Source organism: Apium graveolens, unplaced genomic scaffold (assembly GCF_009905375.1).
Source record: "Apium graveolens cultivar Ventura unplaced genomic scaffold, ASM990537v1 ctg1946, whole genome shotgun sequence".
NCBI classification, from domain to species: domain Eukaryota; kingdom Viridiplantae; phylum Streptophyta; class Magnoliopsida; order Apiales; family Apiaceae; genus Apium; species Apium graveolens.
This window is the reverse complement of record NW_027417464.1, coordinates 5,962-33,323: the sequence shown is the minus strand read 5'-3', so window position 1 is coordinate 33,323 and position 27,362 is coordinate 5,962. Positions and strand designations below refer to the sequence as shown.

The 27,362-nt window shown below is 34.9% G+C and overlaps 1 protein-coding gene across 1 annotated transcript; it reads right to left on the bottom strand.

The window, feature by feature from the left end:
• Window positions 1-5,887: 5,887 nt before the first annotated feature.
• On the bottom strand, window positions 5,888-27,362 carry LOC141700246 (uncharacterized). The gene is made up of 13 exons (XM_074504048.1): window positions 27,114-27,362; window positions 26,801-26,959; window positions 25,561-25,812; window positions 25,334-25,453; window positions 22,377-22,454; window positions 22,049-22,141; window positions 21,426-21,521; window positions 21,008-21,061; window positions 20,712-20,915; window positions 16,322-16,447; window positions 9,956-10,021; window positions 7,554-7,853; window positions 5,888-6,732 (listed from the first exon to the last, which is right to left on the bottom strand). Exons 1-13 carry the CDS (start codon window positions 27,174-27,176, stop codon window positions 6,256-6,258), a joined length of 2,088 nt encoding a protein of 695 aa, XP_074360149.1. The 5' UTR covers window positions 27,177-27,362; the 3' UTR covers window positions 5,888-6,255.

Sequence of the window (27,362 nt, the reverse complement as noted above, 5' to 3'; positions counted from 1 at the left end):
TATGATTTTTCTCTGTAAAAATTATATAATTATCTGTCTGCAAATGATTTTGATACGAAATAAAATACGGTAAAAGGCTATTTATAATTACGGAGAATTAGTATCCCGTTAGATCATTCCGGATATAAAACGGTACGTTTATTTATAAAAACTGATCCAAACGGTATCGGTTTTCGGGATAATTATCCAAATCAGTATAATTTGTACTGCGTTCTTGGTCTCAGCGCCTGGTTACACGTACTACGAGGTGATAATTGGGATAGTTTAATAAAAAGCTCCCGTTTATCGAAAATACGGGTTTTATTGATTTACCGAAACGAATATTGTATCGAAAATGTTGCTCCGGGACCCGCGCAGGACAAATCGTACGCCGGATCGAAAAAATCGAAACACGGAAAATGCTCGGAATATTGCAATTAGGTTAGGAAGGAGTTCTCGGAAGAGTTTCGGGTTCTAAAAACGTAAAAACGGTTAACGGTGGTTGGTTCCCGTTTTCATAAAATAGGTTTTAAATACCCGCAACAAGAGTTTAAAAAAAATCCATATGATTCCTATAAATTCATAAATTAACATAAAAATAATTAGGAAGATATGACAATTATCTATATTTTATTTTGGACATAAAAAAAATTGAAATACTCAATTAATAATATTTTTAAACATCCAAACATATTTAACACTTAACAAATAATTCACAAAATAGATACTAAACATACATACTAATTATTTATTAGCAAAAATAATTACACGATATATCCCGGATATTACATGAGGCACATGACGAAATGCATAATAAAGACAATTGTCACCCATCAATCATGGGAATAATCAAGGCACGTTTCAGAGGATCCTCGAGAAATTCCTCAATCAGTACTGTCCCGACACGTGTAAAGCATCCACTTCAGCCAGGTGTCCTCCGCTCCTAGAATCGGCGACTACGATTTAAAGGTACCAACCCCTTATAGCCCAAGGAGGAAAGATTTTGGGGTTAATCACTCTCTCACACTCATATACACACACAACTACCTTGCATTCCTTTCTATCTTCATCTTTCCCAAAAGCGAGTTCTTACTCTCACACCGGAGGCACCGCGGGGCCCAAACCCCCCTTCCGGTGTTATTTTGTAGGAACCCGCCATAGCTACACCTCCATAGCGGCGAAGGATACAGGCGCGGCGACGAAAGAGCAGCCCCTCCACCAGGAGTTATCAGTTGTTGAATTTATAATCCAGCCGAATCAGCCCGGAATCAGAGCCCAAAAGTCAACAACGAATTTCCACTATCTCGGAATTCAATTCTAATTGGGAAATCTCCTTATATTTGCTTTAATTGATTAAAAAGACTTTTATTATATATTATTAGATTAGACCAGACCTAATAGAGAGAGAGAGAGAGGCAAGAGGCAAGTAGCCGCACAAGAGAGGAGGAAAAGAATCCATCAACGGAGAAGAATTAAACCATTGGAGACAACTATTTGACATTGTTTTCTCTTATCTTTTTATATCTCTTATTATGAACATGTGTTGGTTATTTTGTGATTTTTTTGATACCTTGATTATGAACTAAATTATTTGAGTTCGGATTTTTATGGAACCCTAGTATGTGATTGTTGGTGTTTTGATAAGAAATATTGTATGTAATTTACGTTTTATTCGTTCAAGTGTTTTTCATGCTAATACTTGTTATTGTCTTATCAACTTTAGTAGGTTAACGAGTTAATTATAATACTGAGAAGGTTATAGTTAATTGACACAATATTTGAATGGTGCATGCTTATATCTTTTGATTATAATATTGTTACGGTATAGACATATATTGTGACCATGCATAACTTTGTGAATTAGTGCTTAAATAAATTCTGAAGAGTAAATTGGCATAGACATATGTTAGTTTATTTTATAGGAATTATACCGTAGTGATTTCTTGAGGAACCTACGACCATTGAATTCTAGCTAATGAGCTGTGATCTTGTTGTAGTGTTACACTACTTTATTACCGACATGAACATATTAGGGGGAAGTAATTATCTTGATTCGGCTTCTCGTATTTGAACATCAAACTCTCTTTGCTAGCATATTATTAATTAATTAATTTAGTTATTAAATAGTTTAATTAGATAAATCAAAAACTTCGTTCTTGTGTTTTATAACCCAATTATTGGATATTATTTGCGATTTATACAAACATACAGTCCTTGAGGAACGATATCTGGTATTTACACTTGCACATCACTATTTTACGCAATAGTTGTTATGGGCTATCTATGGTGTAGTTTAACTAAAAATCAATTGGAAACTAATAAAGTTAAAAAGAAAATACAAATTTATAAAATGAACTCTACCTATAAGTTTTAGCAATTGAACAACTCGAATAAATAGATGAACAGACTCAAAAGCATCGCAGGAAACTTAATCAATAAAAAATATCTAAAAGTCGATGATTTTAAAAGCCCCAAATTCGTTGATAATGACGAAGGTGAAATGTTCAGAATACTAAACCTTATATCATATTTTTGGTGTCAACAGAACAAGCTCTTCCCGGGAGTCAAAAATGGCTGACTATAACTCTTGGAATCAATCGAAAAGCCTAATCGGATAAACGAGAGAATATTCTGAATTATCTGAATATTTTCTGATTTATATGAAATTTAAAAATAATTTTAGGCTATTCATATTAACAAAAAGTAATAACCCATCCCCCAATTAATAAACGATATTTTGATCTCGTAATTAAAACAACTACCCCAAAAATAATAAATCACAGGGAATTATTTTAAAAGTATTGTTTTTAAATAAACAAAAAATTTATACAAAAGTTTTGAAAAATTACGAACATTTCAAAAATACGAAAATATAGAATATTCAAATGAACTTTGATTTATAAAAAAATTGCAGGTTTTGACATTCCGGTCGATTTAGGTTCGATAATTTTGATTAACCGAAATATTTTATGAATTAAAAAATAAAATCCGGAAAAAAATATAGAATATACGAACGAAAGTGACGGAACACGTCATACGACACACAGACTATCTTATATAAATGCAGGTCGCATATACATTAATATAATTGCACTTTAGCACGTAACAAGTATTCGAAAAATTTTATAATAGCCGAATATAATATCTTCCCGATAACACTTCTGGTTAGAAATATTTTAAATTGATACAAACACGTGCTCCATCCGTCTGATTTATTTCTTTAAACTTTATTTTCATGGATTTCTATCTCAATTCTTTACATTACAAACCACTTATTTATATTTTTTCTTAATCTCCGTACCTAAACCCAATATAAAAAATTGATAGGACGGAGGGAGTATTAAATTATTTAATAATTCACATAATATTCACAAAATTCCCAAATATTACATATTAAGTGGTGTTTCCGGTTTTCAAAATGATACTCCCTTTGTCCCTCCCATTTGTTTACACTTTTTTTTGGGATGTCCCTTCCAATTGTTTACATTTCAAAAATTTTCAAAAATAGTAAAAATTTTATAATTTTTAAATTAACTACATCCACTACTTCTCTCCATATACCCACTTCATACTTATAATATTAATATGTACCCCTACTTTACTTAATTTTTTAACCTTTTTCCATTATTTTATCATTTTTTTAAAATTCCGTGCTCAACCTAAATATAAATATTTGGGAGGGACGGAGGGAGTACATCATATGGCATTAACCATTAAACAAAAATAAAATATTGTACTGAATAAAGAAGTAAATGCTAAAAGAACTAAGGTTTAGTGTTTACCCCGTAATTTCAAAAAGCTACACGAAGGCCCATTTTTGTAGTTTAATTGTGGACCATATCCATGTTATGCCGTTTTAAACATTTGGCCTCCAAATAGTATAATTTTAGTCATTTTTCTGTTATAGACCAGTATTATCAAAACCGAAGTTTTAAAAATTTTAGTAGGATGGTCAGTTGCTATATCTATATACTTGTGCCAGGAAATTGGCCTGTTTGTTTTTTTAAATAAAATTTTAAAAAATGATAATTGATATGGTAAAACTATGATAAAATGTCAATGTAGAATTCGTTGTTCCATATTTATATATTCTTTTGTTCAACATAATTAATTTTTCTAATTAGGTCTATTGTATTTAATTATATTTTAATTAAAAATTACTCAACTATTAACTTTTTCGGCTGAAATATCTTATTTTTCAAAAATATCAGGGACAATATTATTTGATAAATAAAAAGTCTGACAAAAAAAACCCATATCACGACAGATGTGATAAAGTTAGTTCATAGCACGACTTAATCAAATATACAACCACCAAATACAAATAATACAAAATTATTTTCAATAAATCCCTCAACTGTTGGCTCTAAGGTGTAAACGAGCCGCGCCGAGCCGAACACTGTCAGACTCGGCTCAAACTCGATTAAAAATAGTTCAAACTCGCGGTCGAACTCGACCGAGTCTATAATCTCAAGTTAGAAACTCGGCTTATAAAAGTTTGGTAGGCTCGAGTTCGGCTCGAAAGTTAGAATTAAATTTCATTAAATATTAACAAAAACTCGAAATATGATCAGTTCGGCTCGAGGTCGATTCAATAAAAAAATAAATAATATATAAAAAATAGTAAATATTTATATAAAATATATATTTATAATAAAAAAATAAAAAATAATAGAGGTTCGATAAGGCTCGCGAACCTTATGAGCCGCGTGAAGTTTGAGCTCGCCTCGGTTAAAAATTTGAAAATTTCGAGTTCGAACTCGACTCAATTATTTTTGATCTGAACTCGAATTTTTTACGAGCTGAACTCGAATAACTCAGAATCAGAAACAGTTCCCGTTTACACCCTTTAGCTCCAACCATTAATACACGAACATAAATTCACAAAAGATAGGGTCACATTATACCAAATACAGCTCATCACCTATAGAGTCTTATGTCTGCCTAGATATGCACAAAAGGCCCCCCGCCCGGGTTTTGACCGGGCTTTCGGGTTTTGACCGGGCCTTAAAAAGCCCGGCCTTTAACCGGACCGGATTTTTCGGACTTTGATTTTGACCGGGCCGGGCCGGGCTTTCCGAAAATATCAGAGCCCGGTTTGGGCCCTTGAGGCGGGCCTAACCGGGCTTTTTTCGGGCCGGATCAGATCGGGCCGGGGTTTTTTTAATTTAAATTGGATCGAGTTTTCGGGCTTTTTTCGGACCGGATCAGATCGGACCGGGGTTTTTCTAATTTAAATTGGATAGAATTTTATTAGAGATTCCGAATACTACATATGTTAGCGACTAGATCATCGTAAAAATGTATTAGTTTACATGGAATATTTTATAAAAACATTACTTCGTTGAAAACATTTAAGTTCGGCAAAAAATAAACATGTTTATAGAATAATATGTTTTATCATTATTATCCAAATATATACAGTGTATTTACTATATCTTCTTTTATTATTTATGCAATGAAGTATATAAATAATATTATTAATCACAAATATGTAAATATATGTGTGTTTAAAGTATTATTTATATTTATAGTAAATGTGAATTCATAAATATATAACAAAATATATTAGAATAATCAGATTTTAACCGGATTTTTTCGGGCTTTTAATTGGGTCAGGCCGGGCCGAAGCCCGGGCTTTTAACCAGGCCGGGCCGGGCATTGCCTACAAATATAGGGTCCGTCAAGGCCCGGGCCGGGCTTGACCGGATCGGGCCGGACCAGATTTTCGGGCCCGGGCTTTTTGTGCATATCTGTGTCTGCCTAAGGAAAATGTCATAAAATTAATTGACAGAAAATTTAGTGGTTCAGTAAAATAACTGTCAAATTGTATCAACCCTCGAATGCCAAGACCATTGGACCCGGCCAAAGTTCTGCTTCTTCAGCGTTAAAAGATGGCCAAAGCTAATTAAACATGTTATACAAGTACATGTATTTCCTGTACACGGAGAAGTTATTTTAATTTGATCACAACATCATTCTTTCAATTTGAATTAAGCCTGGTCAATGTTAGTTTTCTAAATACAACTTTTAAGAAGTCTATATAAGAAAAAAAAATCAAGTAGAAATCTCATGCAACTACTTTAAACCTCTCTCCTACATAAAATATAAAATGTTACATGCACAAGAGGTAGAGCGAATCAGCACACCATAGTCTTCAAAACTCATCAATGTATCTCTGAAGCAGGAACATTACACTGGCTTCCCATCAAATACTAAAAGGTTCTCACTGGCAAGCTTGTTCTATGTGAAGGACCTTTGTTTATCTCAGTCTTTTCAGAGGTGCCCGGATGATACTCGAGGCTTCCCTTTCATGGAATTCAGGTGTTGGGAGATGAATATTACCCCCATCACAATGATAAGGCAGCCGACTAAAGTGCTAAAGAAGAGGGCGCCAGGTTGCCTGGTCTGAACAAAGCCATAGACTCCACTAGAAGTTACAAGAATAAGGTCAGTTAGACCATCATTTGAGAAATCCTCGTTCACCAAGGCATGTGTTGGGGAAGAAGGAAGCTCAATGGATGCTAATATACTTCCTCTGGAAGATATCACCACAGCTTCCTGATCTCCCGCAGCAAGGATCAGTTCTTGATTATCATGTTTGCGCAATGTAAATGCCTTAAGAGTGGGCACAACCTTGCCAGATTCTACCATGCCTGATGGAGATGGTAGGTTTGACCATGTTGCACCAGTCAAAATTTGCCATTGCCAAATAGCTTCATGGCCATGGGCTCCAGGAGAGTAAGACGTCACCTAAAAGAGTTGTACCAGAATACTTTAGTTGACAGCTCTTTTACGACAAAACTCGAAGTCTCGATGTATGATTAAAAATTTTACCACGAGGCGGAAAATTTCCAACGAATCTAAAATGCACTCTAGATTCAGTTATAATTTATTAATTAAACAGATCACTTTATGTCCTATAAATGAAATTTGAAATCTTTAGAAATTGCCAACAAACTGCCAACAATGTAATTTAATGAGTTCTTGTTTAGTTGTTTTTACTTATTATTACTATATTAATTATTATTCAGCAACTTACAATTGTGAAAATGGGTCTGATTCTTTTCACTACTTCCTAAAGCCTTCTCTTTTGTTTGCTAATAACCATCTTAAATGCCCTGAGGCCAAGCTCTTCATGCTAGCGAATGGGGCACCGAAAAAATTGAATTTTCAGGGGAAACATTTTTTTATATACATGAAGGAACAAAAGAAAAAGATTCAAAAAATATAGGCACAAATTTAAAGGGCACATATTTTAATTTTAGTTTTTATTCTAAAAGACCACCAAAATATTAATCTTTCTTGCTTAGTTGGATCGACATAAACATGATCTATATTTTGTTTCATATAATTCTTTCGATTTATTGTTGGGCACAAATTTTTTTCGCTAGGAGCTTTACATATCTCAGGGTCGGCCCTGCTTAAACCCGTATGAACATAACAATAATTTAATACCGCCATGCAGGATAACTGACTTAGGTGTCACTAAGAAGATCTATCACAAACCACACTAATTTATCATGTATCATCAAAGATAGAGAGATTTACGAAATTGTAGTGTCACAGCATACCTCCCCGCGATTAGTCAGGAAAACAACATCTCCGTGGCTTCCTTTTCTATGACGGTGCCCATCATCACGTGAGATAAGGACTGGAGTTGCTACCTCCAAAGAACCTGTATCCGTATTCCGACCAAAGCTTCTAGAATATTCTCCATGTTGAAATATATTAAATGGCGAATGATGACATATAGAAACATTGAACAGTTGTTCCCGAACTGGAACACCAGAAGTAGCAACAGCCCAACAAGGTCGCAGTACTTCCATTGATCCACTTACAACAGTTCGCTCAGCACCACTTCTCCCTACAGCCTAAATAAAGAGAGCATTTATCAGTGTATTTTTACATCATTCAAAGATTTGTTCAACCATAACTAATATAGGAGATTTAAGATTTGTGTCTGTTTCTTTCTCTTCTCTTCAGAATCCAAATGTGTGTCTTTTACAGGTAACCAATTTTGCCTACGTTACTCGGACTCGGCTAGAAGTATCGGACATGGATACTTGTCCAAGTCTCGAACTCGGAAACATTTTGGAAAAAAATACATAATTTTGCCCAAAATAAGTGTCATAGTCCGAGTGTCGAGTGTCTGACATGGATACTTAATGGTAAAATGTAGAGTCGAGTAACTTAGAATTATGAGTAACTTAGAATTTTGCTACTGCCTGTTTGTGAAATCTTATAAGTCAGCTTATTGACTTATAAGTCGGCAACAGCTTATTGACGAGTGTTTGTTGACCTAACTTATAAGTTGATAAGTTGAAAGTTAGGGCTTGTTTGGCCAACAACATATAAGTCATTTATCGACTTATAAGCCTGTAACTACTTATCGAGGAGTGTTTGTCTACCTAATTTATAAGTCGAATTTTTAACTTATAAGTTGATTAGTTGAATGTTAGTAAATAGTAAGTGCCCGTTTGGCAAATCTTAAAATAAGTAAGTTATGACTTAAATTGATTAAGTTAGTGATAAGTGATAAGTTGATAAATGCTTATAAGTTATACAAGTGTTTGGATAATTTAACTTATAAGTCAGAATTGTTTTTATTTAAATGAACTAAAATAAATAATTTTTATATATAATTATCTTAATTCTTATATTTTAAGTTAAATTAACATTTAAAAAAATATATCCTAAAATTAAAATTGATAAAAAAATGAGAAATAAAAAATAAGTTGAGAAAAAGTACGCTGTCACTAACATTCAACTTATCAGCTTATAATATGTAAATTCAACTTATAAGTTGGGTCAACAAACACTCGTCAATAAGCTATTACGGGCTTATAAGCTAATAAGCTGGCTTATAAGTATTAACGACCTACTTTTTCTCAACTTATTTTTATTTTTTGCCTTTTTATTAACTTTAGTTTTAAAAAATATATTTTTAAATGTTAATCTAATCTAAAATTCATGAAATAATATGATTATATTTAAAAAATATTTATTTTGATTTATTTAAATTAAAAAAAAACTCCGACTTATAAATGAAATTATCCTAACACTTATATAACTTATAATTATTTATCTACTTATCACTTATAAGTCACTTATTCATTTTAAGTCTTAAGTTACTTATTTTAAGATTTCCCAAACGGGCACTTAGTAACAACGTACTTTTTCTCAACTTATTTTAACTTTTCGTTTTTTTATTAATTTTAGTTTTAAAATATATATTTTTACACGTTATTCTAACTCAAAATATAAGAATTAAGAAAATTTATTTAAAAATTATTTATTTTCGTTCATTTATCTAAAAAAATCTGACTTATAAGTAAAATTATCCAAACAGTTATATAACTTATTAGCATTCACTCACTTATCACTTATAAGTCACTTATTCATTTTAAGTCATAAGTTACTTATTTTAAGATTTCTCAAACGGCACTTAGTAACGACGTACTTTTTCTCAACTTATTTTAATTTTTCGTTTTTTTATTAATTTTAGTTTTAAAATATATATTTTTACACGTTATTCTAACTCAAAATATAAGAATTAAGAAAATTTATTTAAAATTTATTTATTTTCGTTCATTTATCTAAAAAAAATCTGACTTATAAGTAAAATTATCCAAACACTTATATAACTTATTAGCATTCACCAACTTATCACTTTTAAGTCATTTATTCATCTTAAGTCATAAGTTACTTATTTTATAAGATTTCCCAACCAGGCACTATGTCTCACTGACTTTTTACAGAACCAGTTCTGTCAAGTAGCAAGCTTTCATGGTGCTGTGGTAACTATAGCAAATCACCGTGCAACATGCATTGTAAAAGACATGTATTTATGGATACGCTAACCTAACAAATGTTCCGGAAGTCAGAGATAAGTTGCACAATACACTAAAGCATATGAAAGAGTCAACAAAAGATTCACACACCAATTGAAAAAAGTCGTATATAACAAGCGCACCTGTACATGATCAAGAACCCCATCCCCATTAATATCAGCATGGAGTCCACCTTCTTGAAGATGAAGCTGCCACAATGATGCATTAAGAGATTAAATTTGTTAGTGCAGAATAAGATATTATATCCAGAAATTCAAGCAGAGGTGAGCAATGATATTTACATCAAAATATCTGTACACGTAACGGAAAACACAGAACTGAACTGTACGGAAACTGGAACAAGTGACACATAGTAGCATTCATCTACGATTAGATTTAAAATAAAAAAAGTAACTGATACAAAATCAGTACTCTTACTCTGCCTTCCCAATAAGTTTGGTTTGGATATATGCCAACTATTTAGTTTTTGATAGAACCTTTGATATATATCAGCAACAAAAACCAACAATAGCCTAAGAATATCAGAGATTCAAGAGTGTTTTATTGAATATAATATGAGAAAGATAGATACCCAGGTATTCGAGAGACCTGGTACTATCCCTAGAGCATAAGTAGCTCAATACAAATCAATTTCTGCCTGTCTCTCTCAACTCCTCTTTTGACAATATATTCTGTCACAATCAGTACTTTCCAAATATAGAAGATACTAATTTATTCTCCCAGATTCCTATTAATTAATAATAGCATATATATATTACATATCTTCTAATTGATTTAGTAATATCAATTAGACAGTCTAGCCACCCCTTTTATTGCGCCTCGAATACGTGTATCTGATTGGGGCTCTATCATTACCCCCTCGCAGAGGGGGTAATCTTTCACCTTGTCCTCAAGGTGAAAATCAGGAAACTGACTTTGGATTGCATCAAACTTCTCCCAAGTGGCTTCAAAAGAGGGAAGATTCTTCCATTCAATCAACACTTCCTGCTCCTCGGAATTTTGCAATCTTCCAGACCTCACGTCCAACAGTGCAGCCGGTTCAACCATCATTTCCAAATCAGCTGCTAACTGTGGTGGAAAAGTGGGAGAAGAATGATCTGTGCCTTTGGCTTGTTTCAGCTGAGAAACATGAAATACCGGGTGCACAGCAGTAGTAGGAGGTAAACTAAGTTTATACGCCACTGGACCCACGCGTTGTAGGACTTTAAATGGACCATAGTAACGAGCAGCTAGCTTCTCGTTCTTGCGTCCAGCCAAAGAACGCTGTCGGTAGGGTCGAATTTTCACATATACTTCATCTCCAACTTGATATTCGACGTCCCTACGATTTGTATCAGCTAAGTGTTTCATCTTTTGTTGTACACGGAGAAGATTCATTTTTAAATCATCAAGGAATGCATCTCGTTCTTCTAACATAGATTCTACCTCAATTACTGCAGTTGAACCTTCTATATAACGAACCAGCGGAGGGGGATCTCGACCATAAAGAACCTTGAATGGAGTACAACCTAGAGAGCTGTGAAAGCTAGTATTGTACCAATACTCAGCCTAAGAAATCCACTTTGCCCATTTACGAGGCTGGCCAGAAGCAAAACACCGGAGATAAGTTTCCAAACAACAATTTACCACCTCAGATTGGCCGTCCGTTTGTGGATGGTAAGCCGTGCTATGGCGAAGGTCAGTACCTTGCAACCGAAACAACTCTGTCCAAAAATTGCTTAGAAACACTTTATCACGGTCAGACACAATAGTACGCGGCACACCATGTAGCTTAACAACATATTTCAAAAATGCTTCAGCCACATTCTTAGCATTAAAAGGGTGTTTGAGAGTAATAAAATGACTATACTTACTCAAACGGTCCACGACAACTAAAATTGTGTCCACTCCTTCAGATTTTGGCAGCCCTTCCATGAAATCCTTTCATCCATCGTTAGATCTTCCCACACTTGACTTGGTAATGCAAGAGGCTGTAGGAGACCAGCATGTGACATTGCTAGGTGTTTGTTGCGCTGACAAGTGTCACAACTTTTCACAAATTCACTTACGGTCTTCTTCATACCCACCCAATAAACATCAGCAGCTAACCTCTGGTAAGTTTTCACCTCTCCTGCATGACCCCCAATAAGAGAACAATGATACTCCCTCAAAAATGTAGGTATCAAGGATGAGGTCCTTGCCAAGACCAGTCGACCTTTATACAACAATTTACCTCGTTCTAAACTAAATTCAAAAACCTTCTTTCCCAACTTTCCCAACTTTAAATCAGCTACAACCTGCGATAGAAATTCATCATTTTCAACCTCCTTTTCGAGTACATTCCAATCTGCCCAGCTGGTATATGCTAATTCAAAACAATCAGCCCCAACAGGTTTGCGAGACAAAGCATCAGCAGCACAATTTCCAACACCTGGCCTATACTGAATAATAAAATCATACCCTAACAATTTTATCAGCCACTTATGATACTCATTGCTCACCAAACGCTGCTCCAAAAGGTACTTAAGACTCTGCTGGTCAGTTCGAACAACAAATTGTCTTCCTAACAGATACGGTCTCCACTTCTGCACTGCGAAGACTATTGCCATAAGTTCTTTCTCGTATATAGACTTAAGCTGGGATCGAGAATTAAGAACTTGACTGTAATAAGCTAAAGGACGTTGATCCTGCATTAACACGGCTCATAACCCATATCCAGATGCGTCAGTTTCCACCACGAATTGTTTATTAAAATCAGGCAAGGCAAGAACCGGAACAGAAACCATTGTTGTTTTAAGCTTTTCAAATGCTATTGTGGCTTCCGAGGTCCACCCAAATCGATCCTTTCGCAGCTGATCCGTTAGTGGTCGTGCTATACTAGCGTACCCTTCCACAAACTTGCGATAATATCCGGTGAGTCCCAAAAAACCACGCAACTCTTTAAGAGTTTTAGGAATCGGCGAGTTGACCATGACTTGTATCTTGGATGGATCCACTGCCACTCCATCACCCGATATTACATGACCCAAATACTCAATTCGTTGCCTGGCAAAAGTGCACTTTTTCCTATTAGCATATAATTCATGACAATCCAGAATTTCTAATACCGCAGCCAAGTGTTCTGCGTGGGCTTCCATGGTTGCACTGTACACCAAGATATCATCAAAAAATACAAGCACAAAACGACGGAGGTATGGTTTGAACACCTCGTTCATCAAGGATTGGAAGGTTGCTGGAGCATTAGTAAGTCCAAAAGGCATGACAAGAAATTCATAATGCCCCTCATGAGTTCGAAAAGCTGTCTTATGCACATCCTCCTCTCTCACGCGAATTTGATGGTATCCAGATTTAAGATCCAATTTTGAAAACACATTAGCCCCATGTAACTCATCAAGCAATTCATCAATAACTGGAATTGGAAATTTATCGGGCACGGTTTCTTTATTCAGAGCACGATAGTCTATGCAAAAACGCCAACTCCCGTCTTTTTTCTTCACCAATAGAACTGGACTCGAAAAGGGGCTGCTGCTTGGTTGTATAATCCCTGCTGCCAGCATTTCTTTCACCAACTTCTCAATCTCATCCTTCTGAATTTGAGGGTAACGATACGATCGTACACTAACTGGAGGCACTCCGTCTCGTAAAATGATAGCGTGCCCGTGGCCTCTACTTGGGGGTAGAGTTGTCTGCATGTGAAAAACCTTTTCAAACTTTTGCAACACCTCTGTAATTTCCAAAGAAATTGTTGCATCATCCTCGGTAGTCTTAACAATCGAGCTTCCTAGTTCCACCATTACACCTGCTCCCTCTTGTTTCAAAGTTCGTAACATAGCCTTTAGAGATATTCGCGTTTTTTGTAAAGCCGGGTCTCCTTTTAACGTGATAGTTTTTCTTCCGATAGTAAACTTCATGGTATGTGTTGTCCAGTTATGATATGTGTTACCCAGAGTTTGAAGCCATTGTACTCCTAAGATTACATCTGTGCTTCCCAACTCCAACGGAAGGAAATCGTCAACAATCTCTATACCCTGTAAAGAAATCATCACTCCTTTGCAAACACCTTCGCTTGGAATTGCTTGTCCAGACCCCATTTGTACCCCGTAAGCTTCTGTTGGAGTAATGGACAGATTCAATTTCTGAACCACCTCCTTTGTAATAAAGTTGTGTGAAGCACCACTATCCACAAGAACTACGACAACAAGGCCATTAATGTTGCCGGTCATTTTCATAGCCTTTGGTGGAGTTAGCCCAACCACTGAATTTAGGGATACTTCCACTGTTTGTGCTTCAGTTTGTACATCGTGGGCCTCGATTTTTATCTCTTCAATTTCTTCATTATCCTCCAACTCTCCTTCTTGCTTCAGTAACACTTGTAACTCTGGTTTCTTACATCGATGGCCGATAGAGTACTTTTCATCACAATGGTAACATAACCCTTTGGCACGTTTGGCTTGTAGCTCCGCATCTGTCAAACGTCGGTATCCACCACGGCGTTCTCCTACAACAGTCCCACGTTCGTTGGTCTTGGGAACATCCCCGGTGAGGTTATTAGGATTTAGCCCGTTATTCCTAAATAAACCCAATCCTCTCTTCTGTTCTTTGTGAATGTTAATTTTGTCCTCAACCTTTTGAGCCAGGTCCATTGTCTTTTCTAATCCACTGGGCTCCAGTACCCTTAATTCTCCCTTAATATCTGATTTTAGCCCCTTTACAAATCCAGAACAGGTTCTGATATCTGCTCCAATGAGGCAGCCAACATCTCAAATTGCTTCCTATATTCCTTCACCGTAGTTTCTTGTTTCAGGCCAAGAAATCTGTCATACATAGAGCCTTCTTGATTGTTATGAAACCTTCTCAGTAACAAGGACTTCAATTCTTCCCAGTTTGTTATCTTCCTACGCTTATCTTCCCATCTGAACCAATTAAGAGCATCACCCTCTAAACACACAACAGTCGCTTCCAATTTCTCAGCGTTATTGAGACGATTTAGAGTAAAAAAACGTTCAGCCCTATAAGTCCGTGAATCTGGATCTTCACCCTCAAAAATAGGCAACTCAATTTTTCGAGCCCTAAAATCAGGTCTCTCCCAAGATCCCTTCTCCCGGCCATTGGCGCTGCTTCCTTGGTTAAAAGATGGTATTTCTGTTGACTTCGACCCTTTTTCTCCAAGCAACTTGGCATTGCCTATCAGTTCTTTCATAAGTTCCTCTTGTGCACGTCGCATCTGCTGAAATTGGTCCACCAAGGTTGCAATCCCTTGTTCCACTACAGGCAACCGTTTCATGTCTTCCTTCAAGATTTTCAATTCACTTTCCATTGACTCCACCCGCGTATCCATTCTAGTGTTTGTCATAACCTCGCTCTGATGCCAAATGATAGAACCTTCGATATATATCAGCAACAAAAACCAACAATAGCCTAAGAATATCAGAGATTCAAGAGTGTTTTATTGAATATAATATCAGAAAGATAGATACCCAGGTATTCGAGAGACCTGGTACTCTCCCTAGAGCATAAGTAGCTCAATTCAAATCAATTTATGCCCGTCTCTCTCAACTCCTCTTTTGACAATATATTCTGTCACAATCAGTACTTTCCAAATATAGAAGATACTAATTTATTCTCCCAGATTCCTATTAATTAATAATAGCATATATATATTACATATCTTCTAATTGATTTAGTAATATCAATTAGACAGTCTAGCCACCCCTTTTATTGCGCCTTGAATACGTGTATCTGATTGGGGCTCTATCAGTTTTCTGTTCATTTATTTTTCTCCCACAAGTGGAATTAAATTTTCCATATTTACATATACATAATGACATGTCTTAAATGAAGAAATAGGGTAGTGTATATTTATTTACTAAAAGACTTTGTATTGCAAATTTTAGTCAGAGGTTCAGAAGTTTAAGCAGAACAACCGGCATTGTCTGGTGATTTCTAGTCATCCCAAAAATATTAAATTTATATTTTTATCACTATAACAAGAAGCCATAATTTAAACAATGTTTACTATAAATGAATCTAGATCTACACATCTGTGCCATCTTCAGTTCTCCACCCACTTCTGTTTTTCTCCAGCTTTATATCCTTTCTCCTGAAGTGAAGTTATTCTGAACAGTGATTACACAAGTCTCGCTAAATAATTCAAGGTGGTAAGGATTTTTTTCTAAACACTGGAGAATATGCTGAAAGAAGATATAAACCACCCAAATGTCCAGTAAATTATACGAGCTTTATGCTGGTTGTGTTACTTTTTAATTACGATTACATAATTATTTTGGAAAATATGGTGAGTGGTGACGGCCTGTTGAGGAATTCTGGTGAGTGGTAGATATCATACTCGTGTACCTGGTCAGGGGTGAGCGGATGGCTGACCAAAAGGTTTGTCATACAAGTCCTGAACACGGATCCCAGTCCACAATTTTTCTGGGTCCTCTAATGATAATAGTGTCTACAACATTATAAGTTATAATACTGTAACTGTATTCAGGCCTAATAATTACCTTGCACAAAGTACGGCCGGATGCCAAATGAACTGCCTCGATCCCTTCCTTCTGATGAACAACAACGACATTGGGAACCCACCAAAGCTGGGTGTGGTTTGTGATTGTAGGAATGTAATTTGATGGCTGGTTCACAAAACAAAATTACAAAGAATATCATAAATTTGTATGTAAATAACTATTAAAAATTCATTGATAAGTGAACAAACTACTCCGACGATAATATATAAATTTGGATCAGATCAATGACAAATAAAATTTTACTACTCAATTTATGTAGCATTCATTTAAAGAGACCATCAGTTACCAAAATGTGCATAAACACAAGGTTTGTATTGTTACTACTAAGCAAATAAGTTTAAATAAAGGCCTTTAATGTCAGGATCTGACTATATAAGTAGTGGAGTAGTGTCATTCAGAGCCCGTTTGGCTTGGCTGACAAAAATTACTTTTTGTATCATTTTGTCAAATTAAAATTACCCTAAATAAAACCACTAATCGGCGTCCAGAATCTTCTATATATTCTTCCCATATTGTTTCACGCTGCGCTTGTCCTGAACCAGTACGCTTATCCAAAATACCTAATATGCTAATAATTATCAGCATATACTCATTTCTTAACAATAACTAAAATACTTACTTTTACCAAACAACTGTAGGTCTGTGGCATGGTGTGTCAGGAAAAGGGAATAAGTAGCAGTAGTAGTATATACTGTGCTGATGTGTTATGGTCTGGTGTGTGCTAGTATAAGTCAACTAGGGGTAGTTTGGTCTTTACAATCTTGTATGGTGCTGGTCTATATACACCAGACTAGTGTTCTGTTGCTTTTATGCATTATGAATATATGAAAATGGAACTTGTTCCACAAGTCTCTCTCTTCTCTCTCTAGGGTTTCTCACTAGAAATCTATCTTCTTCAAGTTACTATCTGATTCTGTCTCTCTCTACAATTTCTGACTCTATCTCTCTGTTTCTGCCTCGAATCTGCTGTTTCTCTCTGTTTCTTTGCTATATCTAGCTGTTATCTCTCTCAATTAACTAGAAAATACCAAAAACAGTTACAAAACTAGTTTAGGAACCACCAATTCCTGAAAAATTGGTATCAGAGCCCATATTTTGATCCAGCCACTGCTTCATCTTTTCTGTGCTAGTTAAAACGAGTCGAGCGGTTGTGGAAGTGTTGTAATCGCAGTTATAAATCTCAAGTTATGGCTAAATTTGTTAAGATACTCTGTTTCTCTTCTATTACTTACAGATCAGTAGTTGTGTTAAACAGATCTGTTTTTTTGAAGTGAAGTTTAGCAGATACTACCTCATTTCTATTAGTTTTTACTAGTTTTGTGTTTTCCTTATTGAAAAATCACAAAATTTTGAGTTTTGCTGGTAGTTATACTGTATTTGTGGTGTAATATGAGGTATAGTACTGAAGGTATTTGACTAATTGCCAAGGAGATGCGATTGTGAACTAATTGTGTATATGAATAAAAAGTGTTCCAGTAAAATTGTGAAGATTGAGGTTGAAATTGAAAGGAGGACTGGTGTTGTAGTGTAACAGAAGAGATATTGACTGTGTAAAGTAAGAGTTGGCGAATTGTTGAGTGCTTGTGATAGTGCACTAAAACTGTTTGATAAATTGCACGTGAGAAGTTAACTCAGTAAATTGAAGTAGAAACTCTGCAGAATTGATATTGTAGTGTATTTTTCCTGATAGTTGTGGAGTGTTGAACTGGAGGACAGTTGGAAGGTGTGGTGCTCTACAGATATTGTCGTCTTGTTACTGGTAGACAAGGTTCCGAAGAAATTGTGCTTATTGAAGTGTGTTGTTGTTCAAGCACTCTGGTGTTTGATTAATTGTTTGTGAGAATCAATTGGTACTGGTGTGGGAAATTGTAGTGCTATAGTAGGGAGTGTAGTTAACTATTGGTTTGTGGTAAGGAATTGTTTCATCAGCAGAATAAGCATGGAAAAGGCCAATGGACTAAGCTTTGACGAACTCTTACAAGAAGTTCAACAGCAGTTCCTCGGGTACGAGGAGACTTCTGATAAGAGATTTCAGGATTTAGAAGATTTGATTGGTAAAGCTGCTCTGAAGATGGAAAATTTGAAAAAGATGAAAGGTAAGAAAAAAGGAGAAGCTGGATATGTGAATCCTTCTGTTGAATCTAGTTTACCAGGAAATGATCTACTCGAATCATTACATCATCTCAAATTAAATTCTCCAAAGTTTGATGAATCGCCAGGTGAAGATAAAGAGGATTGGCGCTATGAAGAAATCATTGTATAGCTTTGGGTCTAGAGGATTTCTTTAAGCCTAAACAGAGTTTTGAAAAAGGCAATTCTATTGATGCTAAGGTGTTGGAGTGCACATCTGATTTAAGAATAAAACTAAGGGAGAAGAAGTATGATGAAAAAGAAGATCTACATGTGACAATAAAGTCAGGGCCAGAGTTTTCAAATGCCGACAGATGTGATAGCATCCTCAGAACTGTATTAAGTTGAGGTTGCAGCCTGCACCTTGTTTTATTTTAAAACATCAAGATTTAAATTCCATAAAAGCCTATGAAGAGAAGTCAAAAGATCGTGACAAGGAAACTGAAAGTAATCAGCAATATTGTACAAAGAGAATTTAGCTAAGCTATAAGAAACTAGTGAAGAGGAAAAAGGAGAGATGCAACTCCAATTGGTGATGGGCAAGCATCTAAAACCTTGAAGGCAAAGAGGGATGTAATTGTGGAGCCTCAAAATCACTTTCCCAGTGAGTCTAGTGAGTCTGACACTATTGAAAAGTTTCCAAGAGAGAAGTTTGAATCTCTAGTGTGAATCACCTGATTAATGTTCAACCTGTTCATCTAGGACTAAATTTGTGTTGGACATGAACTCTGAAAGCAAACTGTTTTAGCTGAAGGTGGAGATGGATTGAGTGATTCTATTGATTTCACCAAGGAACATGTTGCTAGGAAAACAACTGAATCTGCATAAATGAAAGCTCAATGGAACTGGTTGCAAAAATGAAAGACTTAAAACAGTGGAAGGCGGGGGTAACAATATTATTAATGAGATGACACTCCAGTTGGAAGAAGTTTTTTCCTTATTTCCTGCCAACATGAAAAAGATTGTTGAGGCTTTTCTGTGCAAATTAAATATCAAAGATTCCCCAGCAGCTGAAAATTCTTATGGGTTAGGTATGGAATCTGACAATTTTAGCAATGGGAATAGGCTTATCTTTGATCCGGGTGGTCAGGTGCAAAACAAGGAATCAAAAGGTGTTAACAAGTTCAACAATACGATTAAGAGTGAGGTGATAAAGGAAGCAGTTGTAATGGAAGTCTTAGTTGCTAATCAACGCAGGAATCGGCATGATATTAGTTTGAATTCTCTAGCAATAGAGCAGCTATTGGAGGAACTTTCTCATTTGCAGAGGAATGTGGTTATCACTGAGATTGAGATTTCAGTTAGAGTTCAAAGACAGAATGTCCAAGTGAGTGATGGAATTGATATAATTCTGGCTGAGACTAATCAACAATGTAATCCTGTGATAGGTGAGATAATTGTACAACTCTACAAGTACATTGTATTAAGAGAAGGCAGCTCATGTAAGATAACAAGACTTGAAGTCAAGGAGGGCTGGAGAAGAAGGTATTCAATAACAATTTTTGATCCAGGAGGTGTTTGCAGGAAATTCAACTTGTTGGTAATGAGATTTTTCTGTACATCAACCATTGATGCAAGATATTCTGAATAGAAAAGAGTTGTCATGTACCAGAAAAGAAAACATAGCAAAGATGTACTTCATTCTGGTGGGAAGAAGTTGAAAAGTGCAAGAACCATGAGGACATGGTTCATTTTCAAGAGGGGAGATATGTCAGGAAAAGGTAATAAGTAGCAGTAGTAGTATATACTGTGCTGATGTGTTATGGTGTGGTGTGTGCTAGTATAAATCAACTAGGGGTAGTTTGGTCTTTACAATCTTGTATGGTGCTGGTCTATATACACCAGACTAGTGTTCTGTTTCTTTAATGCATTATGAATATATGAAAATGGAACTTATTCCACAAGTCTCTCTCTTCTCTCTCTAGAGATTCTCTCTAGAAATCTATCTTCTTCAAGTTACTATCAGATTCTGTCTCTCTCTCTACAATTTCTGACTCTATCTCTCTGTTTCTGCCTCTAATCTGTTGTTTCTCTCTGTTTCTTTGTTATATCTAGCTGTTATCTCTCTCAATTAACTAGAAAATACCAAAAACAGTTACAAAACTAGTTCAGGAACCACCAATTCCTGACATGGTGCTATAATAGAAAAAATATATCCGAATCAGATAAATCAATTACTAGCAAGTGTACCACAATTCTTTTTTATTTTTTCCGACATGTAGAAGGATGGAAAGACAACCTTCTTTGGTTTTGCTGATCCAGCATATTTTGCTGCTTTTCCAATCAAGTTCGAAATTTTTTGGGTGGAGTCCTTGCCCGGAGGATGATTTTCCTCAGGCTTGTGGTACGGGTAAGTCATACTTTTTCCATCTGTTTTCTTCAGTGCTTTCCGTTTGTGACGTCTGAAATGTGCCAATTTTAACGACGTGTCTTCCCGCCTATCCTGGGACCAAAAAACTGATGTCTGAACATACAAAATGCAAACTACATTTACCAGTGATGTGTACAAACACAGATACCGCATACAATACTTACCCAGTGATGTGGCATAACTCCGAGTATCGATTCTCTAAATTCCCTACACTCAAACTACATTCAAATTGTTCAGTGAAATAACTTGTAGGAAAATATAATACTACAAATAAATGTCCAGAATAGAATGCACTATGCATTACATTTTAATTTTAATACAACTGAAATTTAAGATTAAGAAGTCTCTCTATATAATCATGTTTTTTTCTTAAAAGAATAATATAGTTACCTTGGTTCAAAGTAACTGATAGTTAAATCTGCCATGAATAAGATATCTATTTTTGTATTCTACAACATAATTACGACAACTTAAAGAGATTTTATAAATAGAGACTACCCTAGGCAGGATATAAAAGTCAATACTTTCCAAGTACAACTACAGATTAACAACTTCCTCTGTGAATCTACCATAGTACCATACCTCTCCAGGACGGCGACTGTTTAAAGCATGAACATCAAGCTTGTAATTATGCTGTGGAATTAACTGAGATGCGTCTGATGACAGTGTTTCAATATCCTGTAATAGCATAATATCAATTAGCAAATAGAAAAGATGATGTAATTCCCATGCATAAGTTTCAAAATTTATCGTTTACAGTTTCTAGTTTCTACAACCTCAAGGAATATAATTTTGTACGACATTAAATTGTTGGACCTGAAACAGTATCAGTAAATGATTAGTTAATGCTTCGGCCATGCATATCTCAGTCTACTTAATAAAAAGCCCGTCTGAAATAAATTTGAAGAGCCGGTCTCATATCTTAATCCCTTTGCACCTTCTATGAAATCACTAGGTTCAATTTCTTTGCCTGTTCTAAATCATAGTAGTAGTCATGTATGTAAAATACAAATGGAAGAGTCACATACTTAAAATATTCAGGTGGAGTGTTTAGGTATTTTTCAACAGTTCCTTCACTGGAGTTTGGTTTAGAAAAATGTTTAATTCTAAAAAACAATTAACAGATGAGATATAAATAAATTAAAGAACTTAATAAATGATTTTTGGGAAACTGGTCCAACTTTGGAGTACATATGTTTTCCAACCTCATTCTTTCTAGTCCAGTGAAGCTTTCCTGATCGACCACCAAACGCGAAAAATGCAAAATGGCGCAAGTCCACGGTAGAGTTCTCAAAGGCCTACACATTTAATAAGATCATAAAACATGAGTATTTAATATTACAAGAATGTAGCATTTCTAAAATATGTAACAAACTTTAACCTATCTTGGCCATGAGATGAAATTAACTTGAATATATCATATATTTGGTGTTCTATGTCAGACGGACCTTTATTATACCCTTCCATATTTAATCTAAACTACCATTTAACTTTGTACACATAACTTAACAACAGAAACAGTCCACTAGATACCTCCTTTTCACTTGCACTTCTTCTATGCTGTTCACTATCCACTGCCATGTTGATATCTTCAAAAGGATCCATTTGCATCTGGAAAGATTTTTAGAATTTATAAGAGTTGTGAATGTTAATATTTAAACAATATTCGAAAATAAGATGCATCACTAAAGCAAAAGAAAGTTAATTGGTTAATAAAAATGATTAGAATGTAATGAACTATAAAATTAACAACAATATCGAGCAAAATTCCTTACGCCAGACAACAGAAAATAGAGAGGGAAAAATATATATATATATACACACACATACCTTAAAGAATGCAATGAACTAGAAAACTAACAATATCGAGCAGAAATCCTTACACTGGACAACAGAAAATATATAAAGAAAAACAAAACCTTAAAATCCGGACGTAGTTTCTAGGGCAAACAGGAAGATTTTAAATCAAAACATGCTTGAATTTCCGGTGACTGCAAATCTAGTGCTCCAAAAACGCAACTTAACTTGGTTGGAAGGGTGGAGAGGGCCCAACCCTCCCACTATATACAGGCTATCTAAATTTTGTACTGATGTTTCATGTAGGGCTGAGCAAAACCGAACCGAAACAGAAAAACCGAACCGAACCGTGCTAATTCGGTTCAGTTCGGTCCTAATTTTTCCAGAAATTCGGTCTATTCGGTCCGGACCGAATAGACCGAAATAAAATTCGGTTCGGTTCTTTTAACAAATATTTCGGTCCGGACCGAATAGACCGAATAGACCAAATCATAAATACTATAATTTATATTATATACATTTTACTTATATCTTAAAAATTATAATTATAATTTTTAATTTTTAATTATATTTATAAACTCTTAGAACTCTACATGTCACATTACTTTAATTATATTTTAAATTTTATAATTTGTGATTTAATTTTTAATGCAATTTTCTTTTTGAAAAAATTTCGGCCTGTTCGGTCCAAAACCGGACCGAACCGAATTATTTCAGTTCTGTTCGGTCCGGTCCATATTATAACTTCGGTCCGGTTGGGTCCAAGAAAAAATGACTATTCGGTTTTTCGGTCTATTCGGTTCGGTCCGGTTTTGGACCGAACAGACCGAATGCTCACCCCTAGTTTCAAGATCTTGTTGCTAAAAAAGAATTTAAACTTATGCTCAATATATATAGGCCCAATTTAGTTTTTGTCTGAGAACTAGGATTATTAGTTCCTGATATGTATAATAAAAAGATTCTCATTTAATTTCTATCTTTTATTTTTATTTTTAAGTAATTGACAAAATTCCTTTCAGAACTACTTCAACAAGTTTTTAATTGCCCAAAATAAAGAAACTGCTACAAATTTTTCTGTAAAATAAACTTGAACCATTCCATGCTATTCCCATCCTAGATAAAAATTCAAGCTCCACCGTATTTGACAACACACACACGATCCATTTACCTCATGGAATTGGTCAATAATATATTAAAAGGAATAATAGCACCAAAACTCATCACTGCCAAACAGACGCTAAAATATGGTGCAGAAGCTTCACATATTGTCCCTAAACAACGAGTCCATACAATCCTCAATCTCAAGAGAAATGATTCCAAGGTACAAGTCCGTTAGTATTAAAGTTAACTTTGTTAATTTGCTAATTTGGTTTAGAAGGCTAGGTTTGCATAATTTTTGCCATCTGAAACATGTTTTAAACCCACTTCATTTGTCTACATCCTTTTTTCCTGAGGTCAGAAAGCAAGTAAAAAAAGAGCAATTTACAAAAGAAATAAGAACCATATTGGTGTGCACTGTCTGAGCTTGCCCATTAATCAAGACGCTCTCTCTGTACAACTGTAATTGATTTTTTTTAAATATCCAGAAAAACATATATATCATGTTTAAGTATTATACGGATAAATCAAGGTCGGGTTAGCTGGACAGATGACCTACTCAATTTTGATAGGTAGAATAGCAAGTCATTTAATAACCCATGCTTCCTTCTTACCGGGATTTGTTAGTTACTTCATTCCTGAAAAGCAGGGGTGTGGCACTTAGGTGCTGCACTGCGCACCGGGTGCGGACTGGTGCAGCGATGCGGGGGGAGCGGCGTCATACGTACGGGGTGCACCACCCGGCATGTCACCGTATTACCTGGCTGGAATTCGGGGGAGTACGGGAGAGGGGGTGCGGGAAGGGTATTTATGGTCATTTTTCAGCTACTGTAAAACAACGAAAACCAGCCTTAAATCAAACGAACAGATAGAGACATACACCGGGAGGGAGATCTGTTCTTCAGTCACTGTGTTGTCTTGTGGTCAATCTTCGATGCGTCAGATGTGTTGATGTGCTGTATGTATGTATATATGCGTGACTACGTGTATATGTGTGGATATTTTAGTTCGGCCTGTTAGTTTGGGCCTGGGTATGTCAACTATTTGGCTGGTTCAGCCCACTAACTTAAGCAGTCTATCACAGACACTCTTCTTATATTTTAATATTAGTTTATTAGTTTGGTAACATTTTTTGTAATTGTGTTTATAAAAAAAATGTTAAATAAATATATAATATATTTTTAATATTTTAAAATTTTCCGTATCCCCCTGCACCCGAATCCCCATTATTTTAAATTTGCTGAATTCCCATATCCCCGCACCCGTGCTTCCCAGCTTCATTCCTAATTAACAAACCACGATCTACATCGGTCTAAACCATTTAAAAGTACTAAATCTAAGGAGAGAAACACATTTTTATGACACAAAATGTCACTGATATGCCCAGAAACATAAAGGAAAAACTGTACGTGTTTATTTTAAACCAAGAAGATACAAAGAATATAGCAAGTACATTTCCAAAATACAAAAGCTCCAAAAATTAAATTTTTCCCTGAGGTTTAATGGGTATCACATAGATTAGATCATCGTGCAAACATGCTTAGTGAAATAGCTAAATAGAGAGGTAACTATAGTTGCAAAGCTAAAAAACTCACATGACTCTGTATTTCCATCCTTCCTCCTACAATGATCAAGCCTGAATCTCCGTGTTTTATGGTATAATTGCTTATAGAGATAGCTATCTCCCTGTGGTGAACATGATGGGGGAAATCCTCCTGAGAAAAATCGAGGATATGATGAGTGTATCACTACAAACTGACTTAAAATCTAACAAAAGACGGAAGCAAAAGGCATATAATAAAACTTTTGAAATTATTCAAACCTGAAGATTCTTTTCCCATAGCTTTTGAAGGTTGTGATCAAAACACATAACAGACCAACCAGAAGTAACAACAACAAGGACCTCTTTCTGCACTTGTCCATGTTTATAGATCCGGTCAACAACTCCTGCAGCCATGGCTATAGCACGCCTTCCAGATGCAACACGAATCTTGTCTGGCAACAAGGAAACTTCTGCAAGAACGCGTGCTTCACTAAATCCTTCATCCACACGTCTAGAATGAGGCTCTAATACCTAGAAGCAACATCAAAAGAAAACGGAACAAGAAATCAAAAACACTCAAACATAACTTTACCCACGTATTGATTTATCAGCCAAAAAAACTATCAAAAAACCAATACCAGCTACAATATAAATAAAAGTTTCTGTTCAAAATTCAAATATGAACATTAGAGTAGTAAATTTTATATTTACTTCTATGAAATTTGATTCGGATTATATGTAACATTAATGAACTTTAGTAGTAAGTTATTCAATTTTATAATCATTATCTATAAATAACAAATTCATGTTGATATTGTAAGCTAATCTTGTTTTATATATTGGAGTCGTCCTGTATATTAATTTATCAAAAAAATCCATAAATATGATAGAGTAATTCATACATATAAGTTGATAAGGAAAACACAAATGTACAAGTAAGAGCATCTCCAACGATCATCACTTGTTAGCTAAAAAGTCTAGGTGACAGCATGATATATATAGTTAAAAAATAGACCCCTCCAACCATTAAACCTGTTAGCAATAATTTTAGATATCTTCTATCCTTTCAACCTTAACGTGCACGTTAATATATACTATATATATATATATTAAAATTCTTATTATATATTTAATATTTTAAACTTTAATATATATTTTAATATACATTGCATGTTAATAAATACAAATAGATAATAATATAATTATATATTTTATAATAGATATAAGTAATTTTTATTAATTATGTTTGGTTATATTTAAATATGTTATAATATTCCAATTGTAATATATATTAAATTGCTATTATATTTAATATATTTTCATTGAATATATTATTTATATTTTCAATTGTACTTAACTAAATATATACTAAATTTATTTTAACATATAAAATTTTCATATGTATATATATGTATGTAAAAAATAGTAATAAAATAATTTTATTAAATATAGCTAATCATTATAACTAATACCACTGAAGTAAAAACTCTGACTGGAGATGCTCTGAGGGCGAAATTACCTGAATTTTGGCATCGTGAGTGGCGACAAGAACCTCATTTTTACCGTCACCGTTAAGATCAGATACGATGGGCGGAGGAAGGCGGTCAGCTTCGTACTTAATTGGATATTCATCAGATAAATGATACCACGCTTCTTTAAATGAAAAATCACCTTCATGCTATTAAACAATTTACGCTCAGTGTATAATTAAATTAAATATAGAATCAACAATTAAGTAATTAAAAGTATGTACATAATTGAGATAGGGATAATTAAGTGATGATATAGCTAGGGTTTATAGAGATCGAGAGAGAGAGAGAGAGATTACATACATGAAGGGAGAAGAAGATGGCAAAAGCGGAGAGCATGAGAATAGCTAAATCTCGCTTTCTCATGTTTGATATTGTTAGTTGTCACACACTGTGCTCTGGCCTTATTAAGAATCGGTAGTTGCAGTGGTCGTCTTGTTCAGTACATTATTATGTGTTTCGGATTGTATCTCCAGTTTTTCATTACCTATTTTTTACCTCGAAATTAAAGTGGGGTTGGCTTGGCCCTATATTCGACACAGTTTCGTACAA

Excerpts from the sequence above, each read along its gene's own strand:
- LOC141700246 (XM_074504048.1), bottom strand. The coding sequence starts at position 27,176 with ATGAGAAAGCGAGATTTAGCTATTCTCATGCTCTCCGCTTTTGCCATC. Across the intron at positions 25,813-26,800 it reads CTCACGATGCCAAAATTCAG|GTATTAGAGCCTCATTCTAG; the intron begins GTAATTTCGCCC and ends TGTTGCTTCTAG. Across the intron at positions 21,062-21,425 it reads ACAGTCGCCGTCCTGGAGAG|TTTGAGTGTAGGGAATTTAG; the intron begins GTATGGTACTAT and ends ATTTGAATGTAG.